We start from the raw sequence: 23,076 nt of genomic DNA, 5'->3' as shown, positions 1-23,076 counted from the left end.
GACATCATGCCCCACTCTTCCAATGAACAACCGTTCCATCCGTTGCCCTCAACGCTCAACTGACACCGCCGCCGAACGCCCTCTTGGCTGCAGAAGTGAGACATTCTCAGACTCGAAGGTGGCGGGGTCTGACGCAGCTTTGACATGTGCGCGTTTTCAAAATACGCGAGAACAAGGTGTCGTTGAAAGCAAGGTTAGGTCGCGATTATTCTAGAATTGAGCAAAACGTACCTGAAGAGTATATTACAAAGTCAAAAGAAAATATACTTCGCTCGGAGAATATGACAATGTGACAGTGACTTCTTGGGACGGGATTCTCATTGGGCATGTCACTGTAAATTCCCCTCCAGTCGATGGCGCGGATGCTCCCGACGACCGCTCAAGTTTTCGAGAAGCCCGGCACGCGGCGTCGAGGGCTGTGGCACTGCACCACGGTCTCGAAATCAATACACAACGTCGCGCATTGTGCCAACCGAGCAAGGGACCACACCGATCCTTCTGGAACACTCCGCAGGACCGCAGGCAGCCTCCGCATACTGTAAGGACGGTCCGGCGCTGACGGCTACCGCCCTCGAAAAATCACCGAAACGCCACATTAGGATACAAAGCTTCCCGAGCACTCTCGGACCCTCGGGCCAGGACACCGCGAGTTGCCCATCATGCAGTCTGAGATCGAAGCGACCATCAAGCACTGCGACCCTGTGGTGGCAGAGTACGCGGCGGGTTACCTCAACCATGCCGCCCGCCAGTTTAGCGCGGAGAGCGATCCCCTGGCGGACGCGGCCGCGGCCATCACTCAGCTGCTCATATCAGCCTCGGGCGATCTCTCTGGCGAGAACGAGGTGACTGTCCAGAACCTGGTTGAGAAGTTCGTCTCTCGCCTCAATGACCAGAACGGCATTGACGGCGAGCGCCGCCAGCAGGCGCCCTCGGCCAAGAGGCTGGAGCAGACCATCCACATCAACTCGCAGAAGAGCGCCTCCGCGACCATGGGCCTGTCCGGCACTACTGTCGACTTGGAGTCTGCGAACACCCGTAAGGTCGAGTCTCGTGTAGACAAGAAGAAGCTCGAGAAAGCCGAGCGCAAGCTTCGTGCCAAGCAAGACAAGAAGACTTTCAAGACCGTCGAGTATGAGGCCTCGAGATTGCTCGATGTGCCTGATGAGCAGCAGTCGTACGAGGAGTTCTTCATGGCTGTCAACCCCCTGCAGATGGGCGCCGATGCTCAGAGCAAGAGCAAAGACATCAAGGTCGACAACATCGACATCTCCATCGCCGGCAAACGTATTACGACAGACACCAACCTCACCCTGGCGTACGGACGCCGCTACGGTCTGGTCGGTCAGAACGGTATCGGCAAGTCTACGTTGCTTAGAGCACTCAGTAAGCGTGAAGTGGCGATTCCTACTCACATTTCCATCCTTCACGTCGAGCAAGAAATCATGGGAGATGACACTCCTGCCATTCAGGCCGTGCTTGATGCTGATGTTTGGCGGAAACACCTGCTCAAGGAGCAGACCAAGATCACTGAGGAGCTTAATGAGCTTGAAGCTCAACGCTCGCAGATGGCAGACACATCAGGCGATGCTGAGAAGCTGGACAAGCAGAGAGATGGTCTTGATACCACGCTCAGCGACATCCAGGCCAAGCTCGCCGAGATGGAGTCCGACAAGGCCGAGTCTCGCGCTGCTGGTATTCTGGCTGGTCTTGGTTTCTCTCACGAGAGGCAGAAGTTCGCCACGAAGACTTTCTCTGGTGGTTGGCGTATGCGACTGGCCCTTGCTCGTGCTCTTTTCTGCGAGCCTGATCTTCTACTTCTCGACGAGCCTTCGAACATGTTGGACGTCCCCTCCATCACTTTCCTTTCCAATTATCTGCAAACATACCCCAGCACAGTCCTCGTTGTTTCTCACGACAGAGCCTTCCTCAACGAGGTCGCTACCGACATCATTCACCAGCACTCCGAGCGTTTGGACTACTACAAGGGTGCCAACTTCGAGTCCTTCTACGCAACGAAGGAGGAGAGACGGAAGACCGCCAAGCGCGAGTACGACAACTCGATGGCCGTCCGCGCCCACTTGCAGGCTTTCATCGACAAGTACAGATACAACGCCGCCAAGTCATCAGAAGCGCAATCGCGCATCAAGAAGCTGGAGAAGATGCCGGTCCTCGAACCTCCGGAGGCCGCATACTCAGTACACTTCAAGTTCCCAGAAGTGGAAAAACTCTCCCCTCCCATCATTCAAATGGACAACGTCTCATTCGGCTACACGAAAGACAAGCCCCTGCTCCGCAACGTCGACCTCTCCGTGCAGCTCGACTCGCGAATCGGCATCGTCGGCCCCAACGGCGCGGGCAAAACCACAGCCCTCAAGCTCCTCATCGGCCAGCTGACGCCCACCGGCGGCCTCATCTCGCAGAACCCGCGCCTGCGCATCGGCTTCTTCGCCCAGCACCACGTCGATGCCCTCGACATGAACAACTCCGCCGTCGGCTTCATGGCCGCCAACTACCCGGGCAAGTCCGACGAGGAGTACCGCCGGCACCTCGGCGCCTTCGGCATCACGGGCATGACGGGCCTGCAGAAGTTGGGCCTGCTGTCCGGAGGCCAGAAATCGCGTGTCGCATTCGCCTGCCTGAGCTTGCAGAACCCTCATATTTTGGTGCTTGATGAGCCGTCTAACCATCTCGATATCGAGGCTATGGATGCGCTGGCGGTCGCGCTGCAGCAGTTCCAGGGCGGTATTCTGATGGTCAGTCACGATGTTACGATGCTGCAGGCGGTGTGTACGAGCTTGTGGGTTTGCGATAATGGGACTGTGGAGCATTTTGGAGGCACCGTCAAGGATTACAAGAAGAGGATTACGGCGCAGGCTAATGAGGCTGGTGTTGCTGCTGCTCACTAAAGGCGTGCAGTGGGATAGAGGTTGTAGATAGATGGATCGATGAAACGAATTGTATGCCGTGCCTTGATCAGACATCGAGCCTCCCAAATCACAGTGAGGTGATTACGTAGTTTTAATGACGAGACTACGCCTATTACATCAATTAGTTCATGTCATTCTTCGTGTATTCCCAATCATCCCCGAACATCTTCATCTCATCGACCAGCAATCGTCCCAAGCCGAGAGCCACGCGCGCGCTGCGCCGCGCCAGCCCTGGACCCTCACGCAGCAACCACACCTCAAGACGTCACAGCTCTCCCTCACCCTTGCGGTTGAACAATACCGTATACAAAAATCCACCACCCGCTATCGCTCCACACACCTTTTGAATCTGCTGGCAACTCGCACGAGCCTCACGCTCTTGCCCGCGCCCTCAGCATCTGCGACAATGACATTACTGGACTCCCGGAGGCCCGCGCTATAGACATCCGGCCATGTATTGGCCCATCGGCCCGCCGAAAGCATACGCACTCGAAAAACACAAGAGCGCCGAACTGCCGACGCAATCACACGATGGGAGCGAGGGATCGAGAACAGGAGAGGAGGCGGACAGCAGCAAGGCCACTTCTGAGGTGGTATCGGACAGCTTGAGCGCGGACTCAAGAACAGTTTCCGAAGATGATAAATCGAGCTTAGAGGCAGCCTCTGAAACTGGACGGGAGGTTGCGTCGTCCGGAAATGACGAGGCCATCCTCGCCGCGAAAGTCACGCGCGGCGGCTCCGTCTTCGCGACCCTCACGCGCTCCCGCCTCACAATCTGGCAGACCAAGCCCGCCGTCGCGCTCGCGAGCGTCGTGCGCTCGCCGCAATCGATGAAAGCCTACGGCCCCAGCACGGCGCTGCTACTGCGGCCCGACGGGCTCATTATCGTCGTGCAGACCGCGCAGGGCTACCTGATCACGTACTCGCTGTCGACGGACCCGAACGCGCGCGTGTACACGACGCAGCTGGCGAGCGCGAGCAAGCACGGCCGACACGGGAGCGAAGATGGGTACAATGCGTTTAGGAGGCGGGACTCGGCTGCCGTGCACGTCCCTGTTGGCGAGGGGGATGGCATCAAGGAGGTTAATCTGCGATTTCGGATGGTGATTCGCATTGATGCGGGGATCAATACTGCGCTTGCGCTGGATGACGAGTTGATGGTTGCGACGGCGAAGCCTGCGGCTGTGCAGTGCATTCGCTGGGTGGCGGAGGGGAATCGGCCGCAGACGAGCACGGAGGTGCTGAGCAAGATGGAGTGGATGGATGAGAAGAGCAATGTGGTCGAGATGGTGTTTGACCGGCCGATGAATCTGGCGACGTGGTTGACGAGCGATGGGAAGGCGTATGCGGTGCAGCGAAGAACGGGCGCGGCGCAGCAGAACGGGGATGCGAATGCCACGACGACGTTCCGTGGGTTCTGTTTCAGGGAGCCTGCTTCGGAGAAGGATTTCGCTGTCAAGGCGGCGATCAACGCGAGGTTTTCGTTGATTGCGGTTGGGCGTAAGGATGGGGGTGTGGATGTTTATGCTGTCAAGGACTATGTCGGCAATATTCCTCTGTCTCACAAGCTTTCGCTACCTATCTCTTCTGGTACCTCTGGCATGCTTACCACTCTAAGTTACAGCCCAGATGGATATTGCCTCTTCGCTGGATATGAAAAAGGCTGGGCAACCTGGAGCATCTACGGAAAACCTGGTGCAAGCTCCTTCGGGACAGACCGACAGTACTCTGGTGCAACGAGCGAAGGCTGGCTTCATGGCGTCAGAGACTCCTTCTGGATTGGGGGTGGGAGTGAGCTCGCTCTCCTAGACTCATTAGGCACGAGCGTCTGGACACTCGAGATGGCCAGAGGTGCGGTATCGACTTGCTATTCGCCAGCAAACGTCGCTAGGGGATTGCTCGTCTCTAGCTCGAGCATCATTGTGTATTGCGGGCACGAGGTGACGGATCTGACAGCACTGCCGTCTGATACGAATCTTTGGCAGAGTGTACAGATCCCTTCAGTATATCTGGTCAATCAGTGGCCGATCAAGAGCGCAGTCGTGTCAGCAGATGGCAAGTACGTTGCAGTGGCAGGCAGGCGAGGCCTCGCCCACTACAGTATTGCCAGTGGAAGATGGAAGACATTTGACGACCCGGCCAATGAGTCTGAGTTCGTGGTTCGAGGCGGCATGTGCTGGTATCAGCACATTCTGGTCGCTTGCGTTGAAGCCAATGGAAAGTATCAGGTGCGATTATATTCGCGCGACAAACCCCTCGGATACTCGCAGATCCTCCACACCGAAGAGCTATCAGCACCAGCAATTTCTGCGACAGTGTCCGGCTCGGATTCGTTGTTGGTCTACACATACGACAACATACTCCTACATTACATCATTGCATCTACCGGCTCGTCTTTCCGCCTTGTGCAAGTTGGGCAGATTGGGTTTCATGGCATCATCAGAGCACCTCCCCGAGTTAGAGCCATCAGCTGGTTGTTGCCTGAAGAGCAACTTGAGCATGGAGACCCCTCTCAGGATGTTGCAACAGCATCAGTCTTATTTCTTGTTGATGGGAAGCTGGTTCTGCTGCAACCTTCCACAAATGATCATGGAGAGCTGAAATATGACATGCGTGTGATCGCTCAAAACGTAGAGTATTTCCAGCTCATGCGCGATCATCCGGCTACCGTCGCTGCTTTAACACGGACCAGCCCTGGAACGGCCACACCAAATGGCCTCTCTTTGGACCAGCCTCTGGGACACAGTCTTCGAGACTCTCTTTGGTACTTCGATGGCAAAGGCATGCAGGTCTGGTCTGATGTACAAGACGTAATCGCTTGTGCTCCAGCAGAGCTAGGGCGAGATCTGCCGCCTTCGATTAGCATACCGTTGGATTTCTATCCTTTGTCTGCCATGGTCGGCAAAGGCATTATTCACGGTCTGGACTCAGAACTGATTCAACGACGCGACGTGAACTTCTCGTTCTTCCGGCACCAACCACGCATACAGCTTTTCATCAACCAAATTCTCCGCCACCACCTCGCGGAATACAACTCGCCCGCCGCCCTCCATCTCGCCAGCTCATACCAAGGCCTACCCTACTTCGCCCACGCACTAGAAGTCCTCCTCCACGACGTCCTCGACGAAGAAGTCGACAACCCACCCTCCCCGCCCGAAACCGCCCTCCTCCCGGCAACCGTCTCTTTCCTCTCCTCCTTCACCTCCTACCTCGACGTCGTGGTCAACTGCACGCGCAAGACCGAGCTCCGCAGCTGGCAAACGCTTTTCAACAACCTGCCGCCCGTCATCACCTTCTTCGAGCAGTCCCTCGCGCAGGGTAAACTCAAGACCGCCGCGGGCTATTTGCTCGTCCTCCACGCGTTCGAGTCCGAGTCTTTCCAGGTTCACGAGTTCGCGCGGCTGCTCCGCTTGGCTGCGCAGGCGCAGGAGTGGGATTTGTGCAGAGAGCTCGCGAGGTTTTTGGTTGGAATTGATGCGTCGGGCGATACGCTGAGGGCTGCGTTGGCGGAGGCTGATTTGTTGGGTGGTGGGATAGTGAATGGGAACGGGAACGGGAATGGAAACGCGAACGGTGACCTTTCGCCAGTGGGCAACGGGAGGCCGAAGGGGAGTACGATGCCGGGCGACTACTTTTCGCTTGCATACCGGTGAAGACGTTCGTCTCAATCCGATATATCGGAAAGCGCCAGGGCTCCCTTGCCACTGGGGTCTTCGTACGCGCACGCAGATCACGGTGCCGGTAAAGGAATCGAAGCGGCAATAAAAAGCAGCATCGCCTCGACGGTGGTGCATATGAACGTCAGGGGCAGGAAGCATATGAGGCCTTGTCATATTGCTTGCACAACAAGGTACCTGAGCTTGTACCCGGGATCATCGCTGGAAGTGCCTGCAAACCCCGTCGGCTCCGAAACACTCACCGGTCTAGAACTCTTAGCGAAATGCATCTGTGCATCATGCGTGGAACGACCACACCTCTCGGGTTGTTTCGCGTTGCTTCGCGTTCTCCAATTATGAGACGCGAGCATAACATATACTCACAAAATAGGGCAGCGCTCTACACATCATTATTAATCAGCTTCCAAATCCTATCTCTCGCTCGTTCGTTGATCCAGCGAACTCTAAAACTCCGTCATGCATGCAATCGAGATAACCAATGCGCACGAGTGCTCAGCCTCCAGCTGCAGACCCCTGTCTAGAGGCCTTAGTGCTGCTTCCCACCCACCGCCCCGCCAACCTCAGCTCTCGCGTACAGCACCAGCCCTGTGTACCGCAAAGATCGGTGTGGCCCCGGGCCGCCAGGCGCAGCGTAAATACCTCCGGGCTTCATAGAAGCTGTGCTCATGCAGCCTCGAGGCCGGCAGGGCTGAGCATTGGGCGCGTGTCTACAGAAGGCGTGGACGAGGTGCCTTTGCTGGGGCGCAGTCTGCTGCCTCTTTCACCGCAGCTGAGTGCCTCTACCGCTACTTTATCGGACTTGCTAGGGAAGATGAAGTTGAGCTGCAGTGTTCGCGGTATGCTGCTGTCGGTCAGCTGTCTTGCGGCCTGGTGGCGCAATAGGCGATGGCCTGAGATTCCGGATTGGACTTAAACCACTTTAGCCACCCTTGCAGAACGTCCTTGATGTCGACTCTTTGTTCACGACGGTCTATTACAAACGCTCTCGTCCACTTGATTGCCTTCCTGACTCATCTCAATCGTAGCGAGCGGTTTTCCAAGCGTGCCTTTGCAAAGCGAAGTTATTTACGAGGGGCGAGATCCTCCAAGACCTCGTAGTCGGCGCCAAATCGACGCCACCTTCAGCTTCGACTTCGAACTACGGTCTGAAGCTCGTCACGGCTGCGGGAAAGTGGAGCAGTCACGTCTTACGACCGCAACATCTGTCGCCGAGAGATCCAGGAGCCTTTGCCGGCCAAGTCTTGGACGTTTATGGACGTTGCAAGCCCGGCGATGGCGCCCCCGTTTCTTGATGCGAACATGTCTGGCCGTCTCCAGAGCTACTTCCAGCCATATCCACAGGTCTCTGGGTACAATCTCGCGCGGCCGACAGAGACAGACCGCAAACGCCGCGATTCAATTCTGCATAACCAAGGGATGGCGATCGGCCCCATACTACCACACCAACAGCCCTTCCAAAGGCCGGTTTCGGAGCAAGATCAGTACAAACAGATCTCAGGTGTCAATGGTCCATGGACGGCTCCGAAAGGTAACGATACACGAGACATTCGGGCATCACTTGCCTCAGAACCTGATCAGGAACCTTTCCGCTTCTGTGTCACGATGAATCCCAACAAGCTCGTGGACAGATCCGAGATGCAAAAAATCCGGAAGCACGTGATGCACGACTACCTCCGCAAGGAAGGACGCAAGAATCCCGTTGAGCGAGACGCCAGGGCTGCCAAATCTGTCCAGGGAGGAAAGCGAAGGCGTGTCAAGTCTGATTCTAAACCAGTGCCGCCAAAGTCACAGAATCCCGCCGTACCGAGTCAAATTTTCGACATGGGTCACTTGACGCCGCAGAGCATGTGTGATGGCACGGCGGGCTCCTTCCATGGCGACCCTGAATGTGACACGCAGTGGGCCAGCTTTTCGAGGACGACATCACAAGCTCCGTCTGAGCCGTTCGCTGATCTGGCATTTGTTCCTGGCTCTCACGCAGTCCCCGAGGAAAACGAGCACTACAGCAAGGCATTTGCGGACAAAACAAATGCACCAAGCTCTCCAAGTCCCTTCGAGCTCGTGGGATTCAAAGTCGCCCCGTACCATTCGTGGCTTCAGATTGCAATCCCATCTGTCGACTTGGAGAAACTGAAGTACGACTGCGCTAGGAGACTGCGCTCAAAAATAATGGCTCAGGCCTGGCTGCCGACACTGCTCCAAGCGAAGCATTCGTTCTTGAGCACCATATGCATCTCTACGGCGCACGACGAGGCAATGCGGCGACTTGTGTTTGGATCCGATGGGATGAAAACCAGGAGACTAGGCGCAATATCTGAACAACTGGCTGTAAAGAACGAGGTCTACGCGATGATCAATGCAAGCCTGGATGACCCGAAGCAGGCGACTAGTGATGGAACGATCATAGCAGTCATGAATGTACTCAACAGTGAAATGATTGGGTGCCATTTGACCGCCCTGGAGGCCCACCAGCAGGGACTAGACCGGATGGTTGCTATGCGCGGTGGATTGGACGAGCTTGGCGTGCAGGGTCATCTGGCGAGGACGCTGACCGTCACGATGCTCGCCAATGCTGTGTTGCAGGAAAAGCCCGCGGGAGAGATGTATCTGCTCTACAGTCGAAGCCAAGCAAATTTCAAAACGACAAAGGGCACAGCGTTTCTAGAGTCGCCAATATACCATGGAGAGGGCTACGTCCATCCCAACAGCCTTCAAACCTTGGACTCGGAAACCCTCAAGCTCCTCATCAAAGTATGGGACTTGACTTGCGCTTTCCGAGCAAGCACGGTGTCGAGCTCAGGAATGACAGAGCACTTTGCAGAGCAGATACTCAACATTGAACTGAAACGCAAGACGAGCCACCAAACTCGGGAGGACCGGATGGTGGAGGCAATTCACCTGGCTGCAAAGGTATATGCGAGTATACTGAAACAGAGAACTCCGTTTTCACAGTCGTGCTGTGATACGCAAGTCAGAAGCACACACCCATCTGGTAAGAGCAGACCAGCTGCGTTCGTCCAGATCGCGCGCGTGTTGAGATACACAGACCTTGACACATGCTGGGCTCATGTCGGCCTCTCTGGCGTTTTGTTCTGGATTGTGCTGGTTGCTGCAGCCGCTGCAAGAAGAGCGAAGATCAAAGAGGTGGATGACGATGCCGCACACCTGGCGAACGAGCGCGAAGAGGAGGAGGCTCGCAGGTGGCTGACTGCCGTCGCAGTACGTTGCTCGATCCTTCTTGGCTTTGAGAACGGATCTGCAGTGTTGTCGACTCTGAGGAACATGCTTGCGGTTCAAGAAAAGCTGGTCAAAGGCAGTAGCGTTCAGCGCCGGCGAAAGGCTTGTTTTGATCCGAAAGGAACTTTTGCAAGACAAAATGGCTTTGACGATTTCGCTTGGGACTTCCTTGCCGCAGGAGAGCAGTGAGATACTGCATGCATTTCGCAATCTCGACCATGATGTACGAGTAGTATCGCAAGATAGAACGCCTTTCAATCGAGCGCTGCGATCAAGTCGTATTCCGGCGTCTGAAATCAAAAATATTCGCACCACCTCATCACCTCATTTCTTTGACTTGCGTTTCTTGAACATGACCGGTGGAGGTGCGGTTATAGCACTCTCTGCGCTCTCCTCTAGCTTGGCATCTCCTTCATCTGTATTTGTAGCTGATGCTGAAACTTCTGATTTGATTGTCAAATCTGGCTCCGCCTTCACTGATGCTTCATCTTTCGAGTTTTCGGTCGTTGATGCTGTATTCGGGCCCGACACCTTCTTGCCTACGCCACTAAGCAGAGCATCCAGATCCTCGTCGTTGTCTTCTTCCTGTGCACCAGGATAGCTCTTGAAACTGCTTCCCCAAACTTTCTTCTTCGGCGCCGCCTCCTCGTCCCTAGCATCCTCCTCGTCTTCTGCTTTCCTTTTGTGTACACCTTTGCTCAAAGCTCCAGGGGCACTCGCCCCCTTCTCTTCCTCTTTTTTGATTTCCGCGAGGGTACGGGGTTGGCTTGATTCCACTACAGTGGATGAGACTGTTTGCCAGTCTCCAACGCCAGTGATTTCACGTTTAAGCTCCTCCGGCAGGGTCACTCCCATCGCAACCAATTGCTCTGCATGCGCTTTTCTCTGCGCTGCTAGGCTCGCTTTTGAGGGTTCCGGGGCAGACGTTTCTCCAAGATTCTGTAGACCTGATATGCTGGGCTTGGAGCCTGATTTGGACGCATCTTTGCCACCTACCAAGCCATTGAGTCGGGCGACCTCATCTTTCGCACGCTGCTGATCTCTTTCTTCGCGCTCCTTCTTTTTGTGCAGATCCCGCAGCGAGCGCTGAATGTTGTTTTGGTGCTTGCCAGTGGACTCATGGTTTTTGCGCTCGACGGGCGTGTCGCGAACGTAGATCTCGCAGAACTTGCACCAGTACGAGGGCGTGGACTTCCAATATTCAGACATCCTGGCCGTACCTCGAACGCTGTCGCGCCGACTGTCGCAGAATTCACGTTATTCGGAGGTGAAGGCGAAAGCCGCAATTTAATGAAGTGAACGCATTGCCCCGCCAAGCGAGCGCGACCAGGAGCACGCGTTCATGAGCTTCAGCACCCGCGTTCGCTTTGCGACCCTTCCTTCGGCTTCGACCGCCAGCACTTGTCGCCTGTCGCATTACAATACACGACCGAACCACGACATACATGCGGCATCCTTAGCGCGCATGTACTCGACCAGCGCCTAGTTTACTTGATCCTGGCCTTTGAATGTTTGCGCGCTCAGCATGCGCTTCACCAAGCCGGTCTGGCTCTGCCACGGCGGCGAGAAGAAGGACCACGAGGTCTATAGCTGTCACGTATCTCCCGACGGATCCCGACTCGTAACTGCTGCTGGAGATGGCTATGTTCGTCTCTGGTCTACCGAAGCGATCCTGAACGCCTCCAATCCTGCGTACACCAAGCCGAAGCAGCTCGCCGCGCTCTCATACCATTCTGGCACCATCCACAGTGTGAGGTTCAGCCCGAACGGAAAATACTTGGCCTCAGGGGCCGACGACAAGATCGTTTGCGTGTATAATCTTGATCCCACCCCGCCTTCGCATACCACATTCGGCAGTAAAGAGACGCCGCCTGTAGAGAATTGGAGGATATTCAGGAGGTTAATTGGACACGACAACGATGTGCAGGATTTAGGGTGGAGCTGCGACAGCTCTATCCTGGTGTCGGTGGGCTTGGATAGCAAGGTCGTGGTCTGGTCGGGTAGCACGTTTGAGAAGCTCAAAACGCTGTCTCAGCACCAGTCGCATGTCAAAGGCATCACTTTTGATCCCTCGAACAAGTATTTCGCTACGGCCTCGGACGACAGGACTATCAAGATCTACCGCTTCACTCCGCCACTTCCTAATGCGACGGCATATGACCAGACCTCAAACTTCACTCTGGAGCACTCTGTCACAGCGCCGTTTGAAACATCACCCCTCACGACCTACTTTCGCCGATGCTCTTGGTCCCCTGACGGCGCGCACATTGCGGCTGCGAATGCAGTCAATGGCCCGGTGAGCTCCGTGGCAATTGTCAACAGAGGGCAGTGGGACAGCGAGATCAATCTGATCGGCCATGAAGGACCCGTGGAAGTTTGCGCTTTCTCCCCTCGACTCTTTTCTCGCGACCCGCCTCCCGCGAACCCGGATCCCAATACGCAATATCAGCACAGTGTCACTGTGGTCGCATGCGCAGGACAGGACAGGACGTTGAGCGTGTGGAATACTAGTTTCGCTCGACCCTTTGTCACTACAGCAGAGCTCTGTGGGAAGCCCATCAGCGACCTCTCTTGGAGCCCTGACGGTGAGACATTGTACCTCACTTCACTGGATGGCTCTGTGGCCGCAATTGTATTCGAGAAGGGCGAGCTGGGCTATCCCGCGCCACAAGCCGACAACGACAGGGCGCTTGCCAAATACGGCGCAGGTCGTCGAGTAGGCATCGTCGAGAACGCGGATGCACTTCGTCTGGAAGAAGGAAGCAAAGCTGGCGAGTTGAAGGGTGTACAGGGGCGCATGGGAGAGCTGATGGGAGATGAGCATTCTCAAACTCCTGCTCTAACCAACGGCGACACACAAGTCAACGGAAATTCTACTGCTACGGAGAAGGTTGCAGCGCCTGCAGAGCCTACACCTCCAGCTCCTGCGCCTCCGAAAGATCCGCAAGCCGAGAAAATCGACAAGCTTAAGCAGCGCGTGACGATCACTAAGGATGGTAAGAAACGTATTGCGCCTTTGCTTGTCTCTTCAAACCAGGGTGAGGCAAATCTGCCGCGTCCTCAACTTCAAGCAGCCGTGAGACAAGGTGCGGCTTCAGACGAGCCTGTGAAGGTGCTTGATCTTAGCAAGCCCTACGATGGTTTGCCTAAAGGTGGTCTAGCAAGCCTACTCCTTGGTAATAAGCGCAAGTTTGCTGAAGTTGAAGGCGACGATGAGAAGCGGGCCGAAAAGAGGATACAGGCTGTGCAGCAGACCGGCGCAACACCCGTGGTTAACAACACCGCCGATGGACTTGTTCCTGCGGGTTCCACTGCCTCGAACAAGACAGCTGAGATCCCGGATGTTCTTCGTCCTGCCGTCATCAACCCGAGCTTGACTGTGAGCCAGATAAGACTGGCTGTGCCATTAGTCCGCAGTGTTATCGTTCGGCCACTCGACCCGTCCAAAGCAAGTTCTGAGTCTGGCCAGGCAAATGGAACAGACTCGACCGAGAGCGAAGCTTCCGTGGCTTTCGAGGCTCGCAACGCATCTGGCCCAGCTCGCACTGGTCGTGTACAAGACCGAGAGCCGACGCGCATCACCGTCTCCAAGCGAAATCAAACATTGTGGCAGGATTTCTTGCCCAGAGCAGCTTTGCTAGTGACTGGCAACCGCAACTTCTGGTGCGTGGCATGCGAGGATGGCAGTCTGCACGTCTGGACGCCTGCCGGCCGACGCTTGATGAATGCGTGTGTACTCGAAGCGCAGCCCGTCATCCTTGACTGCAGAGGCTGGTGGCTTCTGGCGATCACAGCAGTCGGTCAGTGTTACATCTGGAATATCAAGACAATGAGCGCACCGCATCCTCCCATCAGCCTGGCGCCTGTCCTGGATATGGCCAGTCAGACTCAACAAGGCCACCTGACCGTAGCGCCGTCCCTCATGTTCGCTCGTCTCAACAGCCAAGGTAGAGTCATTGCAGCGATGAGCAACGGTGATGGCTTTGCGTACAACCCTGCCATGTTCATCTGGCAGCGCATGAGCGAGAGCTGGTGGGCAGTCGGCAGCCAGTACTGGAACACAACCGACACGAGCGTTCCCATCTCACGCCCTGTCAAGACATCCAAATCCAAAGAGACATCATATCTGGAGGACATCAATCCCGAAAACATCTCCTCAGGCATCATTCCTCTCCTCGAGAGGAATACTACTTCTCAAGCTCTGGTCAAGGGCCGCGCATATTTCCTGCAGCGCCTCGTCAAACAGCTTCTGTCTGCCGAAGGCTACGAAGGTTTCGAGTCTGCTGTCTCAATTGCCCATCTTGAAAGTCGAGTTGCAGCTGCGTATACTTTGGGTGCTAAAGATGAGTTCAGAGTATACCTCATCATGTATGCTAAGCGCATCGGTGCAGAGAATCTGAAGCCGAAGGTTGAGGAGTTGTTGCGAGGTCTGATGGGCGGATTGTTCTCTGATGAGGACGATGAAGATCAAGACGAAGGGTCGGGTCTCGAATGGGGTGAAGGTAACGAGGTTGTGGGCTGGAAGAGGGAGGATTTGCTCAAGGAGGTCGTTGTCGTGCTGGGCAAGCACAGGGATTTGCAGAGGGTCACTGTGCCCTATGCGAAGCTACTTGGTGTGCTGGAGGGTGCAGACGAAACTGGTGACACGGCCATGATCACCGACGGCTAGGCCTGAGGGCCTTCGTCCCCTTTGTACTTTTATGTGTTGAAGCGCGGCGTTGGGTGTTTAGTGTCCTTCACGGACAAGCTTGCCCGCATAGCAGGGCGGTCACACTGCTGTTCATAAAATGTGTATGATCGGAGTTGAATACGATACTGATAACGTGTGCTCTGTCAAGTAAATCTCGCTCCAGTGAATTACGATCGCTACAGTATTTCTCTCTCCCCCTTGACATTATGTCATGCTGGTATAGTTCGTCGCCAAGCCCAAACTTCGGGTCAGTGCACCGATGCGGCGAGAAATTCTGAAGAAGCAGCCCAACTTCCCCCTCCCGAACCTCATTCCCTCTTCTCCCTCATTATCTTCAAGAGTCTCACCACCGACGGCAGGTCACGGTCGTCGCAAAGAGCAAACTGTCTCTCACTCGCACTTCCCGCACTCTCTTCTCTTCTCTCTCTACTCTTGCGCCCACTGCAGCAGGCCCTGCACTTGTCCTCGCTACCCGCTCAACCTTCATCCGGTCCGAGTGGAGAAGCCGAGCGCCGACTGTCCCATCAGTCCAGCAGACACGTTACGCTAGCAACAAAGACAAGAAGAACAAGAACAAAATGCCTCCCAAGAAGGTCGTCAAGGAGGAGCCGGTCCTGCTCGGCCGCCCCGGCAACAACCTGAACGCGGGAATCGTATGTACGAACATGTACGTGCTGAGCACAGCTTCCCGGGCACGAATGGCTAACTAACAACCCACAGGTCGGTCTCGCCAACGTAGGTAAATCGACGCTCTTCCAGGCCATTACCAAGTGCTCGCTTGGTAACCCTGCCAACTTCCCTTACGCAACCATCAACCCCGAAGAGTCGCGTGTCCTGGTTCCCGACGAGCGCTTCGACTGGCTGTGTCAGCAGTACAAGCCCAAGTCTCAGGTACCGGCCCACCTTACGGTTTACGACATTGCCGGTCTGACCCGCGGTGCCTCCACCGGTGCCGGTCTCGGTAACTCTTTCTTGTCGCACATTCGCGCCGTCGACGCCATCTTCCAGGTCGTCCGTTGCTTCGACGATGCCGAGATTATCCACGTCGAGGGTGATGTCGACCCCATCCGTGACTTGGAGATCATCAACGAGGAGCTGCGCATCAAGGATCTTGAGTTCGCAGAGAAGTCCCTTGAGAACTACAAGAAGCAGACTAGGCGTGGTGGTCAGTCGCTTGAGATGAAGAAGCTCAAGGAAGAGGAGGCCACCGTCGAGAAGGTCATTGAGCACCTCAAGTCTGGCAAGGATGTGCGCAAGAACCACTGGTCGCCCAAGGAGGTACGTTTGACACATCTTTCTTTTCCTCGCTACACCTCAAAGGATGAATAAGAGGTTTCACCTCTATAATCCCAGCTCTTCGAACCGGCGCCTCACCAAATAACGCTTAGAGGCGTCATGAGAGAATTTTGTCTCTGATATCGACACAATCACCCGAAGTTTGCATTCTGTTCATTCTCCGTCGCAGTAGACTGACTTGCAATTGTATAGGTCGAGGTCATCAACCCTCTCTTCCTCCTTACCGCCAAGCCCGTTGTCTACCTGGTCAACCTCAGCGAGCGCGATTACATCAGGCAGAAGAACAAGCACCTTCCCAAGATCGCCGAGTGGGTCAAGGAGCACGCCACTGGTGACACCATCCTCCCCATGTCCGTCGCTCTCGAGGAGCGTCTCACCCGCTTCGAGTCCGACGAGGCCGCTGCTGAGGAGTGCAAGAACCTTGGCACCAAGTCCGCCCTCCCCAAGATCATCACTACCATGCGCAAGGCTCTAAACCTCGGCTCTTTCTTCACCACTGGCTCTGACGAAGTCCGCCAGTGGACTATCCGCAATGGCACTAAGGCTCCCTCGGCTGCTGGTGTTATTCACGGTGACTTCGAAAAGACATTCATTCAGTGTATCGTGTACAACTACGCCACTCTCAAGGAGTTGGGTGACGAGGCGACCGTCAAGGCACAAGGCAAGATCATGACCAAGGGCAAGGACTACGTTGTTGAGGACGGCGATATCGTCCTCTTCAAGGCCGGTGCTGCCAAGGGTTAGATTGGTTGTTCAATGCAACAATATGCTTGATGTGATACGAAAAGTGGGAGCTGTGGAAAGCGGCTGGGATTAGATACCTCCTCTTTCTTGATCCGGAAAGAATGACAATCAAAATTTCTTTGAAGGAATGTCTTCGATACAACCTGCAGACTGTCTTGCTTTCGATCTCATCATTGCTTTTGGAGAAGGAATGGATTGACCGTGCCATCGTACCTGTCCTCGCTAACGATGAAGCAGGTTATTTATCCCCACTAATAAAACATGGTCACAACAATGCCTAGCTATGTTTTTTCTTGAGCGTCTGATCGAAATTAAGCACTGCTCGCCCAAGAACACTTGCGGATTCAGCACAGTCTTCTCGATTCGTCCATTCATGCGCAGCATGCGACACTCCATCTTTCGAACGAGCGAAGACCATCGCCGTCGGGCACACGAGCTGTGTCATTGTGCTGTCGTGCGCGGTGTCTGTTCGAGCACCCATTCCTCTATCGCCGCCGCAAGCCCTTCGAACACAATCGACTGCTTCCTCCCAGAAATGGCCAGGCTCGAGGTGCATTGCTCGAGACCATTCCAGCTCTAAACCGTGCATGCTCGCTATGCTCCTTGCCTTTTCATGGGCTTGCTGGCCCATATTGTTCAGGCTCAGGAGCTCTTTGTGCATCAAGCAGAACACGAGCTTCGTGCTTGACTGGATATTGCACGATCCGACTGGCCCGGATTGGATGTTCGTCGCTGTAGTGTATCCATCGGCAACATGAGCCAAATTATCAAGCTCAACGATCAGCCTACTCGCACCGACCAGAGCATCTCTCCTCCCGTGCATGGGGTACGTATTGGCATGGCCATCCTCACCGCGGAAAGTCGCTTCGAAAACGGAGATGCCCTGCCAGCCTTCGACCCATCCGACAGGCTTGCCAGCCTTTTCCAGCGCACGCGCTTGCTCGACGTGGATCTCGAAGTGAGCCGAAAGAGGGAATTCTTCGAACGTATTGGGTCCATTGCCAACATAGCCGATCGACATCAGGGCATCGCCAAGCGTCTCGCCACTGCCATTGTTCGCTTTGCTCTCATGAGCAGCGTTCACTGTGCTCTGACCAGCAAAGACACACGAAGAGCCAAGCGGTGGGAAGAAGCGAGCACCCTCTTCGTTGGTCCAGTTGATTATTGAAATTGGAGCGAAATGCTCAATTCCCTGCTCTCGAAAGCTTCGGACGACCTCTAAAGCGCCTATCACGCCTAAAGGGCCATCAAACCGACCTCCAGTCGTCACAGAGTCTAGATGAGATCCCATGGCGATTGGAGGTATGGAGTCACCGCGGCCGGAAAATGTTGCGAACTGCGATCCGGTCGCGTTGACTGTGTAGCTCTTTGCTCCCAGGGATTTGACTTGGTCTGCGAACCAGTCTCGGGCCATTTTGTCTTCGATCGTTCCGCTGAGTCTTGACAGGCCGCCGGCTTCTGTCGTCGCGTTTGGAGCAGACCATTGTGCTGTCTTGTGGATGTCCTTCCATAGCCGGTCGCTGTTGACTTTGAACGCTTGATGTGCTCTTGCGCCAGTGATTGAGTACGATCGAATCGTCGAGGTTTGCAACGCAGTACTCCTGCGTGCGAAATGACGTACATTTTTGAACATATTGTAAGGACGAAATGGCTGGCTCGAGAGTTGTTCTGATAATACTAATGTTGCACGGTAGGTTGGCTGGTACGCAGAAAGCAGTCTACCACCTTTCCACTTCCAATCCCCACCCTGTCAGAGTGGTCAATGAATGAATTGCCGAGCCATCAACATCAGGCGGGGTTCTTGTTGGCCTATCTCGTGGCCATGTCGACAAGGATGGTGTGGGTCTCGCGTTATCACCCCGCTCCTGCAACTTGAACGGGATCAACTGGTGAATGCGAGCAAAATTGAGCTTTATCAACAGTGATCATTGATAAGGTGCTTACGACAGGGCATTTCTCGGTACGTTTCTTTCCGGTCTAAAAGTAGGTGTTACGGAGGGAAAACCTGTGATCTTGATACTAAGACGGAGACTTGCCTCTGCTGCAATCACTGGAGTGACAGTGCCTCACCAATTTCGGCTCCTCATACATCGAGAATCAATTTCTTAGCATGGCTGGCAACGCTCGACTCCTTGATGGAAGCCATGATGTTCCAGGAACTGTCTTCATGGTGGATTTCGATGGAGGACATTTCGATGGTGTACACGCAAGCAAGCAGTCTGACATCGTCCTTGTGCCACAGCCCTCTCGGGACCCTGAGGATCCGTTGAATTGGTCCAGGAAACGAAAGCTGTGGTCACTTGCAATGGTTTTTGTTTACACTTTGGGCGTCGGTATCCCAACGACGTTACACTATTCTGTACTCGCAGATATTTCCGAAGATACAGGCATTACGACAGCCGATCTAGGTAAGGAACGTCCCACATGGCCCTTCTGGCAGTCACTAACAGTATGCAGTCAATGGCAATGGCGTTATGTTCTTGTTTGGTGAGTATCCTTGTCCGCCGACTACTAAATTCTTCCAAGTCCATTGTAAGAGACGCTGACTTGTCGGCAGTATGTTTTCAGCTCTATCGATAGAGAACTCAGCTCCCTCATGATTTACGAAGCATGGCACTCTGACTGTGATGCAGCTGGGTTGGGGATGCCTGCTCTTGCAACCAATTGCGCTTGCTTATGGGCGGCGCGGAGTCTATTTGATCTCGACAGTGCTGATGGTTCCGATCTTGACTTGGACAGCTTATTCATCTACGCCAGGCGAATGGTATGCACACCGCATTATCATCGGAATTGCAGGTGCACCAATCGAATCTTTGCCAGAAATCTCCATCGCAGATCTCATGTTTGCGCACGAAAGAGGTACCTGGATGAGTGCCTACGTGCTGGTGCTCTTCGAATCGAACTTCATTGCGCCACTCATTGCTGGTTGGTTCAACGATGCTTACGGCTGGCGGTGGACGATGCATCTTGGCGCCATGATCGCCGCGGTCTCGTTCGTTATCCTGTTCTTTGGCGCTGAGGAAACCATGTACTTTCGACATGTGATCGAAGGTGTCGAGCCAGCTTCGAGAGACTCCGACGAGACCGACGGAGTCAAGAGCAAGACGCCAGATGAGATTGACACCAAAGGAATTGATGCCACAGATATTGATGTCAAACTGTCACATTCAACGGGCGAACTCCATTCGTCAAGGTCACCCCCTCGCCCCTACGCCGAGAAGTTGAAGCCATTCGTCTTACTCAGCGGACGTCCCTCACCACGACAAATGTTCGGCATGATGATACGACCGCTGATCATCATCTTGCGATTCCCATGCATCGCCTGGGCTGGCTTCATCTACGGGATCAACTTGTCTTGGTACCAGGTGCTGAATGGAACGGCCAGCCCAGTCTTGAGTGCACCGCCTTACAACTGGCCTGCAGCCTTCGTCGGATGCATCTACGTAGGGCCAATGGTTGGAGCGGTATTTGGGTGCATCTGGTCCGGAGCGATTGCGGATAAGTTGGCAATCTACCTCGCAAGACGCAACCGCGGTATCCGCGAGCCGGAACAGCGCCTTTGGCCTCTGGCAGTCGCTGGTGTGTTCTCGGGTGCTGGCTTGATAACCTGGGTGAGTAAAATTGATGTGAATACAGTTTAATGCCACGCTGATGCGTTTTCTAGGGTGTCGGAGCATATCACGGTATCCATTGGATTGGCCTAGCGTTCGGCCTCGGAATGCTTGTGTTTGGCCTCACGGTCGGAGGCTCTATCGCCATCGCCTATGCGGTAGACTGCTTTCCCCAGATTGGTGGCGAGTCTATGGCTTCCGTTATGGTCATCAGAAACACCATCGGATTTGGTCTCAGCTTTGCGATTACTCCATGGTACACGGGTATGGGTCTCCAGAATTGCTTCATCACAGCAGGGTTCGTGTCCATTGCGTGCATGGCAACGTTTCTCCTCTTTCTTTGGAAGGGCAAGACCTTGAGGCGATGGTCCGCCGATGCGTACTGGGGTTATGCTGCGACGAGCATTGTGGGTGCGCATTGAGTCTGTATGAGTTCAAGCAGAAGGCAATATTTCTCCTAGCTAGGCTGCGCTGGTTCAATTTCGCTCTTTCTGACAAACTTTTGGTGGCTTGTAGCCCCTCGAGGTATTTGACCTCCGTGGTTGTCGTGAGACGCAACGGAGATGCCATAAAGTATTCGAAAGAGCAGGTCGGTATTTCTCCATTTCTCCTTTGAGCATTCGTAATGGAAGCATGACGATAGACATTGAGCTGCTCGACCAGGATGCCTTTTGTTGGTCATACATCACAGGCTCTCCTAAATTCGTGCACCCTTCGATCGGCACCAGCGTCGAGCTCTGAGATCGTGAGACTGCAATCCCCACCGCTAATCCTGGCTTCGCTGAAAGTATGGCATCTTCCACCTTGTCTTCTCCCATCTCGGAGAAAAGTTGCTGCTAGGAGACTTCTTTTGACAATGATCTCCATCAAAGCCCCTGAAAACATGATGAGCCAATTCTCCGCCATTCTCTATCGAGCAAAGTTCTCCAGGCTCTCCAGGCTCGGTGAGATCTGTCCACAAGTCCGTCGATTGAGAGCCGTGCATCTGGATCCGCTCGTCGAAACAAAGTACCTGAACGAGGTCAACGAACGGTAAGCAGATCACGGCAAATGAATCGTTCACTCCCACATAGTTGACGCCTCCCTCGGTGAGATGGCCCGAAAAGCCCTCACGATCGATCGCCAGGGCCGAGGGGGGCCATACAGCGTAGCTGCCGCAGACATGGTCGTTGACGACTGGGGCCGAGACACGTGATATCTTGCGAGGTTGCGGCAGCATCAGCGTCAGCTTTGGGTATACTGCAGACGACACTGAACATGGCCCTTCCATATAGATGGACGTCCAAGTCGAGTCTCCAAGTTTGGTTTTTCGCAAAGCTCACTGAATTCGACTTGTGTGAAGGCCATAGTGGATGTGTCATATAAATAGTATGCCGGACCTCCGCAGACCTGGAAAACACCTTTTCTGCCAGCAGGACGAACTTTACCGAGGAATGGACGATTGAAGAGTTCGGTTTTTCGATTCCAATTTTTGTGGAGCCAAGGAGATTCCCAGATCTGATCCTCTTTTCCCACTTGCTGCTTTACGACGGAACCCTCGAATCCCAGTCGTTGCGTACCCAGCCTTGCGCAGCAATGGGATGAGACACGATCGACACGGCTGTTCACCAAGAACAAGACATGGATTGATTCGTGGGCTGAGTCAACAATTAGGCAATCTGGAACGGCCAACTTGTCCCCTTGCGGTAAATTACTGCTCGCGAATGCGACGGACCTTGTTCTTTTCAGTGCAGCATCGTGGATGACAATGGTGTGCTCATCGTTTCCGTAAAGAATGCAAGCGAATACCGATTTGTCACCAGCCAAGCATCGCACCCGAGCTGATGGAAGCCGCATGGCTTTGCGGGTGTTTGGTAAGTCGTTGAGATCAGAAACGTAAATGACACCGGTGTATGTCGCGAATGCTATGATCTCTGAGGTCAATGCTAGAGCCGTTATCTTCTCCCGTGCCTCGCCAACCAGTGTTTCAGTCTGGCCGCTGATTAGATCTCGCACGACCACTCGGTAGCTCTCTCTGTGTTTGCCTTTCAGGTACGCGAAGAATCTGCCCTTGAGCTGGAATTGGGGAAGTTCATGGCTGTAGTACTCGTCATTCGCGATCTCGTCCTCGAAGTAAAGGCTGCTGAAGGGTCTGCCGAGCCGCAAAGATTGTGTATGTCTTAATTCATCAGTAGGTGGGTTCGACGTGCTCCAGTTCTCGGGTAATCCAGAGTCAGCAGGATCATGGTCTTTCAGATGCGCCACAGCCGATCTCATCACATCCTCAGACGAAAGTACCGCTGCCCACCGGCGGCTGACGAGGCGCTTTGACCAGACATCGTACGGATCAAGAAAACCAAAAACTCGGATGATGAGCTCGACAGGCAACTTTGCAAAAGGGTCGTACTTTGCTGATATTGCTGCTCGAAGGACACTGATGTCGGCAGAGTCCAAGGTGAGGACTAGAGCTTTGAGTCTATCAAACATTATCAGTAACTGGTGATAAATGGAATCAGACAAATGATTAGCTCACGCGTCCTCACGCTCCACGGAAGGAATCTCAAGGTAGTGTTTCAGGAAAGTGGTCGACATGTTCGAGGTGAGCGAACCCGATCAAGCTCTAATCGGCGGATTTGAGATTGTCTTCTGTACCACTCGCACGTCGCAAGATCCCCGACGTGAAAGAGCCTAAGAGAATCTCAATGGATCCAAAATCCCATAGGGGAACATCTAGCCTAGTCGTCCCTGCTGTTGCCTAGATCTCGAGCGACGTGCAACAGCCGCTGAAGGCGAAGCGCGGTAAGGTCACGTGATCTCTAGCCCACACCTACCCTACGGGAAGTGGACATACACAACAACACAGCAACAGGGCTCGAAAATGAACATATAGCAACGGCAAAATTCAGAATAGAGAT

At 54.4% G+C, this 23,076-nt stretch overlaps 9 protein-coding genes across 9 annotated transcripts; 6 read left to right on the top strand and 3 right to left on the bottom strand.

Annotated features, from left to right (window-relative positions):
- Positions 1 to 659: 659 nt before the first annotated feature.
- Positions 660 to 2,906, top strand: WHR41_04135 (uncharacterized protein; the record flags this gene model as incomplete). Its single annotated transcript, XM_069372741.1, has 1 exon — positions 660 to 2,906. The coding sequence occupies one exon, from the start codon at positions 660 to 662 to the stop codon at positions 2,904 to 2,906; it is 2,247 nt and encodes a 748-aa protein (XP_069229999.1).
- A 473-nt stretch (positions 2,907 to 3,379) lies between these two features.
- Positions 3,380 to 6,580, top strand: WHR41_04134 (uncharacterized protein; the record flags this gene model as incomplete). Its single annotated transcript, XM_069372740.1, has 1 exon — positions 3,380 to 6,580. The coding sequence occupies one exon, from the start codon at positions 3,380 to 3,382 to the stop codon at positions 6,578 to 6,580; it is 3,201 nt and encodes a 1,066-aa protein (XP_069229998.1).
- A 1,323-nt stretch (positions 6,581 to 7,903) lies between these two features.
- WHR41_04133 (uncharacterized protein) lies at positions 7,904 to 10,030 on the top strand (the record flags this gene model as incomplete). Its single annotated transcript, XM_069372739.1, has 1 exon — positions 7,904 to 10,030. The coding sequence occupies one exon, from the start codon at positions 7,904 to 7,906 to the stop codon at positions 10,028 to 10,030; it is 2,127 nt and encodes a 708-aa protein (XP_069229993.1).
- A 135-nt stretch (positions 10,031 to 10,165) lies between these two features.
- On the bottom strand, positions 10,166 to 11,050 carry WHR41_04132 (uncharacterized protein; the record flags this gene model as incomplete). Its single annotated transcript, XM_069372738.1, has 1 exon — positions 10,166 to 11,050. The coding sequence occupies one exon, from the start codon at positions 11,048 to 11,050 to the stop codon at positions 10,166 to 10,168; it is 885 nt and encodes a 294-aa protein (XP_069229992.1).
- Positions 11,051 to 11,366: 316 nt separating this feature from the next.
- On the top strand, positions 11,367 to 14,510 carry WHR41_04131 (uncharacterized protein; the record flags this gene model as incomplete). Its single annotated transcript, XM_069372737.1, has 1 exon — positions 11,367 to 14,510. The coding sequence occupies one exon, from the start codon at positions 11,367 to 11,369 to the stop codon at positions 14,508 to 14,510; it is 3,144 nt and encodes a 1,047-aa protein (XP_069229995.1).
- A 315-nt stretch (positions 14,511 to 14,825) lies between these two features.
- WHR41_04130 (uncharacterized protein) lies at positions 14,826 to 16,699 on the top strand. The gene is made up of 3 exons (XM_069372736.1): positions 14,826 to 15,184; positions 15,252 to 15,809; positions 16,020 to 16,699. Exons 1-3 carry the CDS (start codon positions 15,110 to 15,112, stop codon positions 16,569 to 16,571), a joined length of 1,185 nt encoding a protein of 394 aa, XP_069229994.1. The 5' UTR covers positions 14,826 to 15,109; the 3' UTR covers positions 16,572 to 16,699.
- Positions 16,700 to 16,848: 149 nt separating this feature from the next.
- WHR41_04129 (uncharacterized protein) lies at positions 16,849 to 18,204 on the bottom strand (the record flags this gene model as incomplete). The annotated part of the gene is made up of 1 exon (XM_069372735.1): positions 16,849 to 18,204. The coding sequence occupies one exon, from the start codon at positions 18,202 to 18,204 to the stop codon at positions 16,849 to 16,851; it is 1,356 nt and encodes a 451-aa protein (XP_069230119.1).
- A 1,234-nt stretch (positions 18,205 to 19,438) lies between these two features.
- WHR41_04128 (uncharacterized protein) lies at positions 19,439 to 20,681 on the top strand (the record flags this gene model as incomplete). The annotated part of the gene is made up of 2 exons (XM_069372734.1): positions 19,439 to 20,182; positions 20,236 to 20,681. The coding sequence occupies 2 exons, from the start codon at positions 19,439 to 19,441 to the stop codon at positions 20,602 to 20,604; spliced, it is 1,113 nt and encodes a 370-aa protein (XP_069230120.1). The 3' UTR covers positions 20,605 to 20,681.
- Positions 20,682 to 21,406: 725 nt separating this feature from the next.
- WHR41_04127 (uncharacterized protein) lies at positions 21,407 to 22,803 on the bottom strand (the record flags this gene model as incomplete). The annotated part of the gene is made up of 2 exons (XM_069372733.1): positions 22,695 to 22,803; positions 21,407 to 22,637 (listed from the first exon to the last, which is right to left on the bottom strand). Exons 1-2 carry the CDS (start codon positions 22,751 to 22,753, stop codon positions 21,407 to 21,409), a joined length of 1,290 nt encoding a protein of 429 aa, XP_069230101.1. The 5' UTR covers positions 22,754 to 22,803.
- Positions 22,804 to 23,076: the final 273 nt, after the last annotated feature.

This window comes from Cladosporium halotolerans, assembly GCF_011745625.1.
Source record: "Cladosporium halotolerans strain TM138-S3 chromosome Unknown Sca12, whole genome shotgun sequence".
NCBI lineage: Eukaryota > Fungi > Ascomycota > Dothideomycetes > Cladosporiales > Cladosporiaceae > Cladosporium > Cladosporium halotolerans.
Note: the sequence above shows the minus strand (reverse complement) of the source record. Positions and strands in the feature narration are given on the sequence as shown.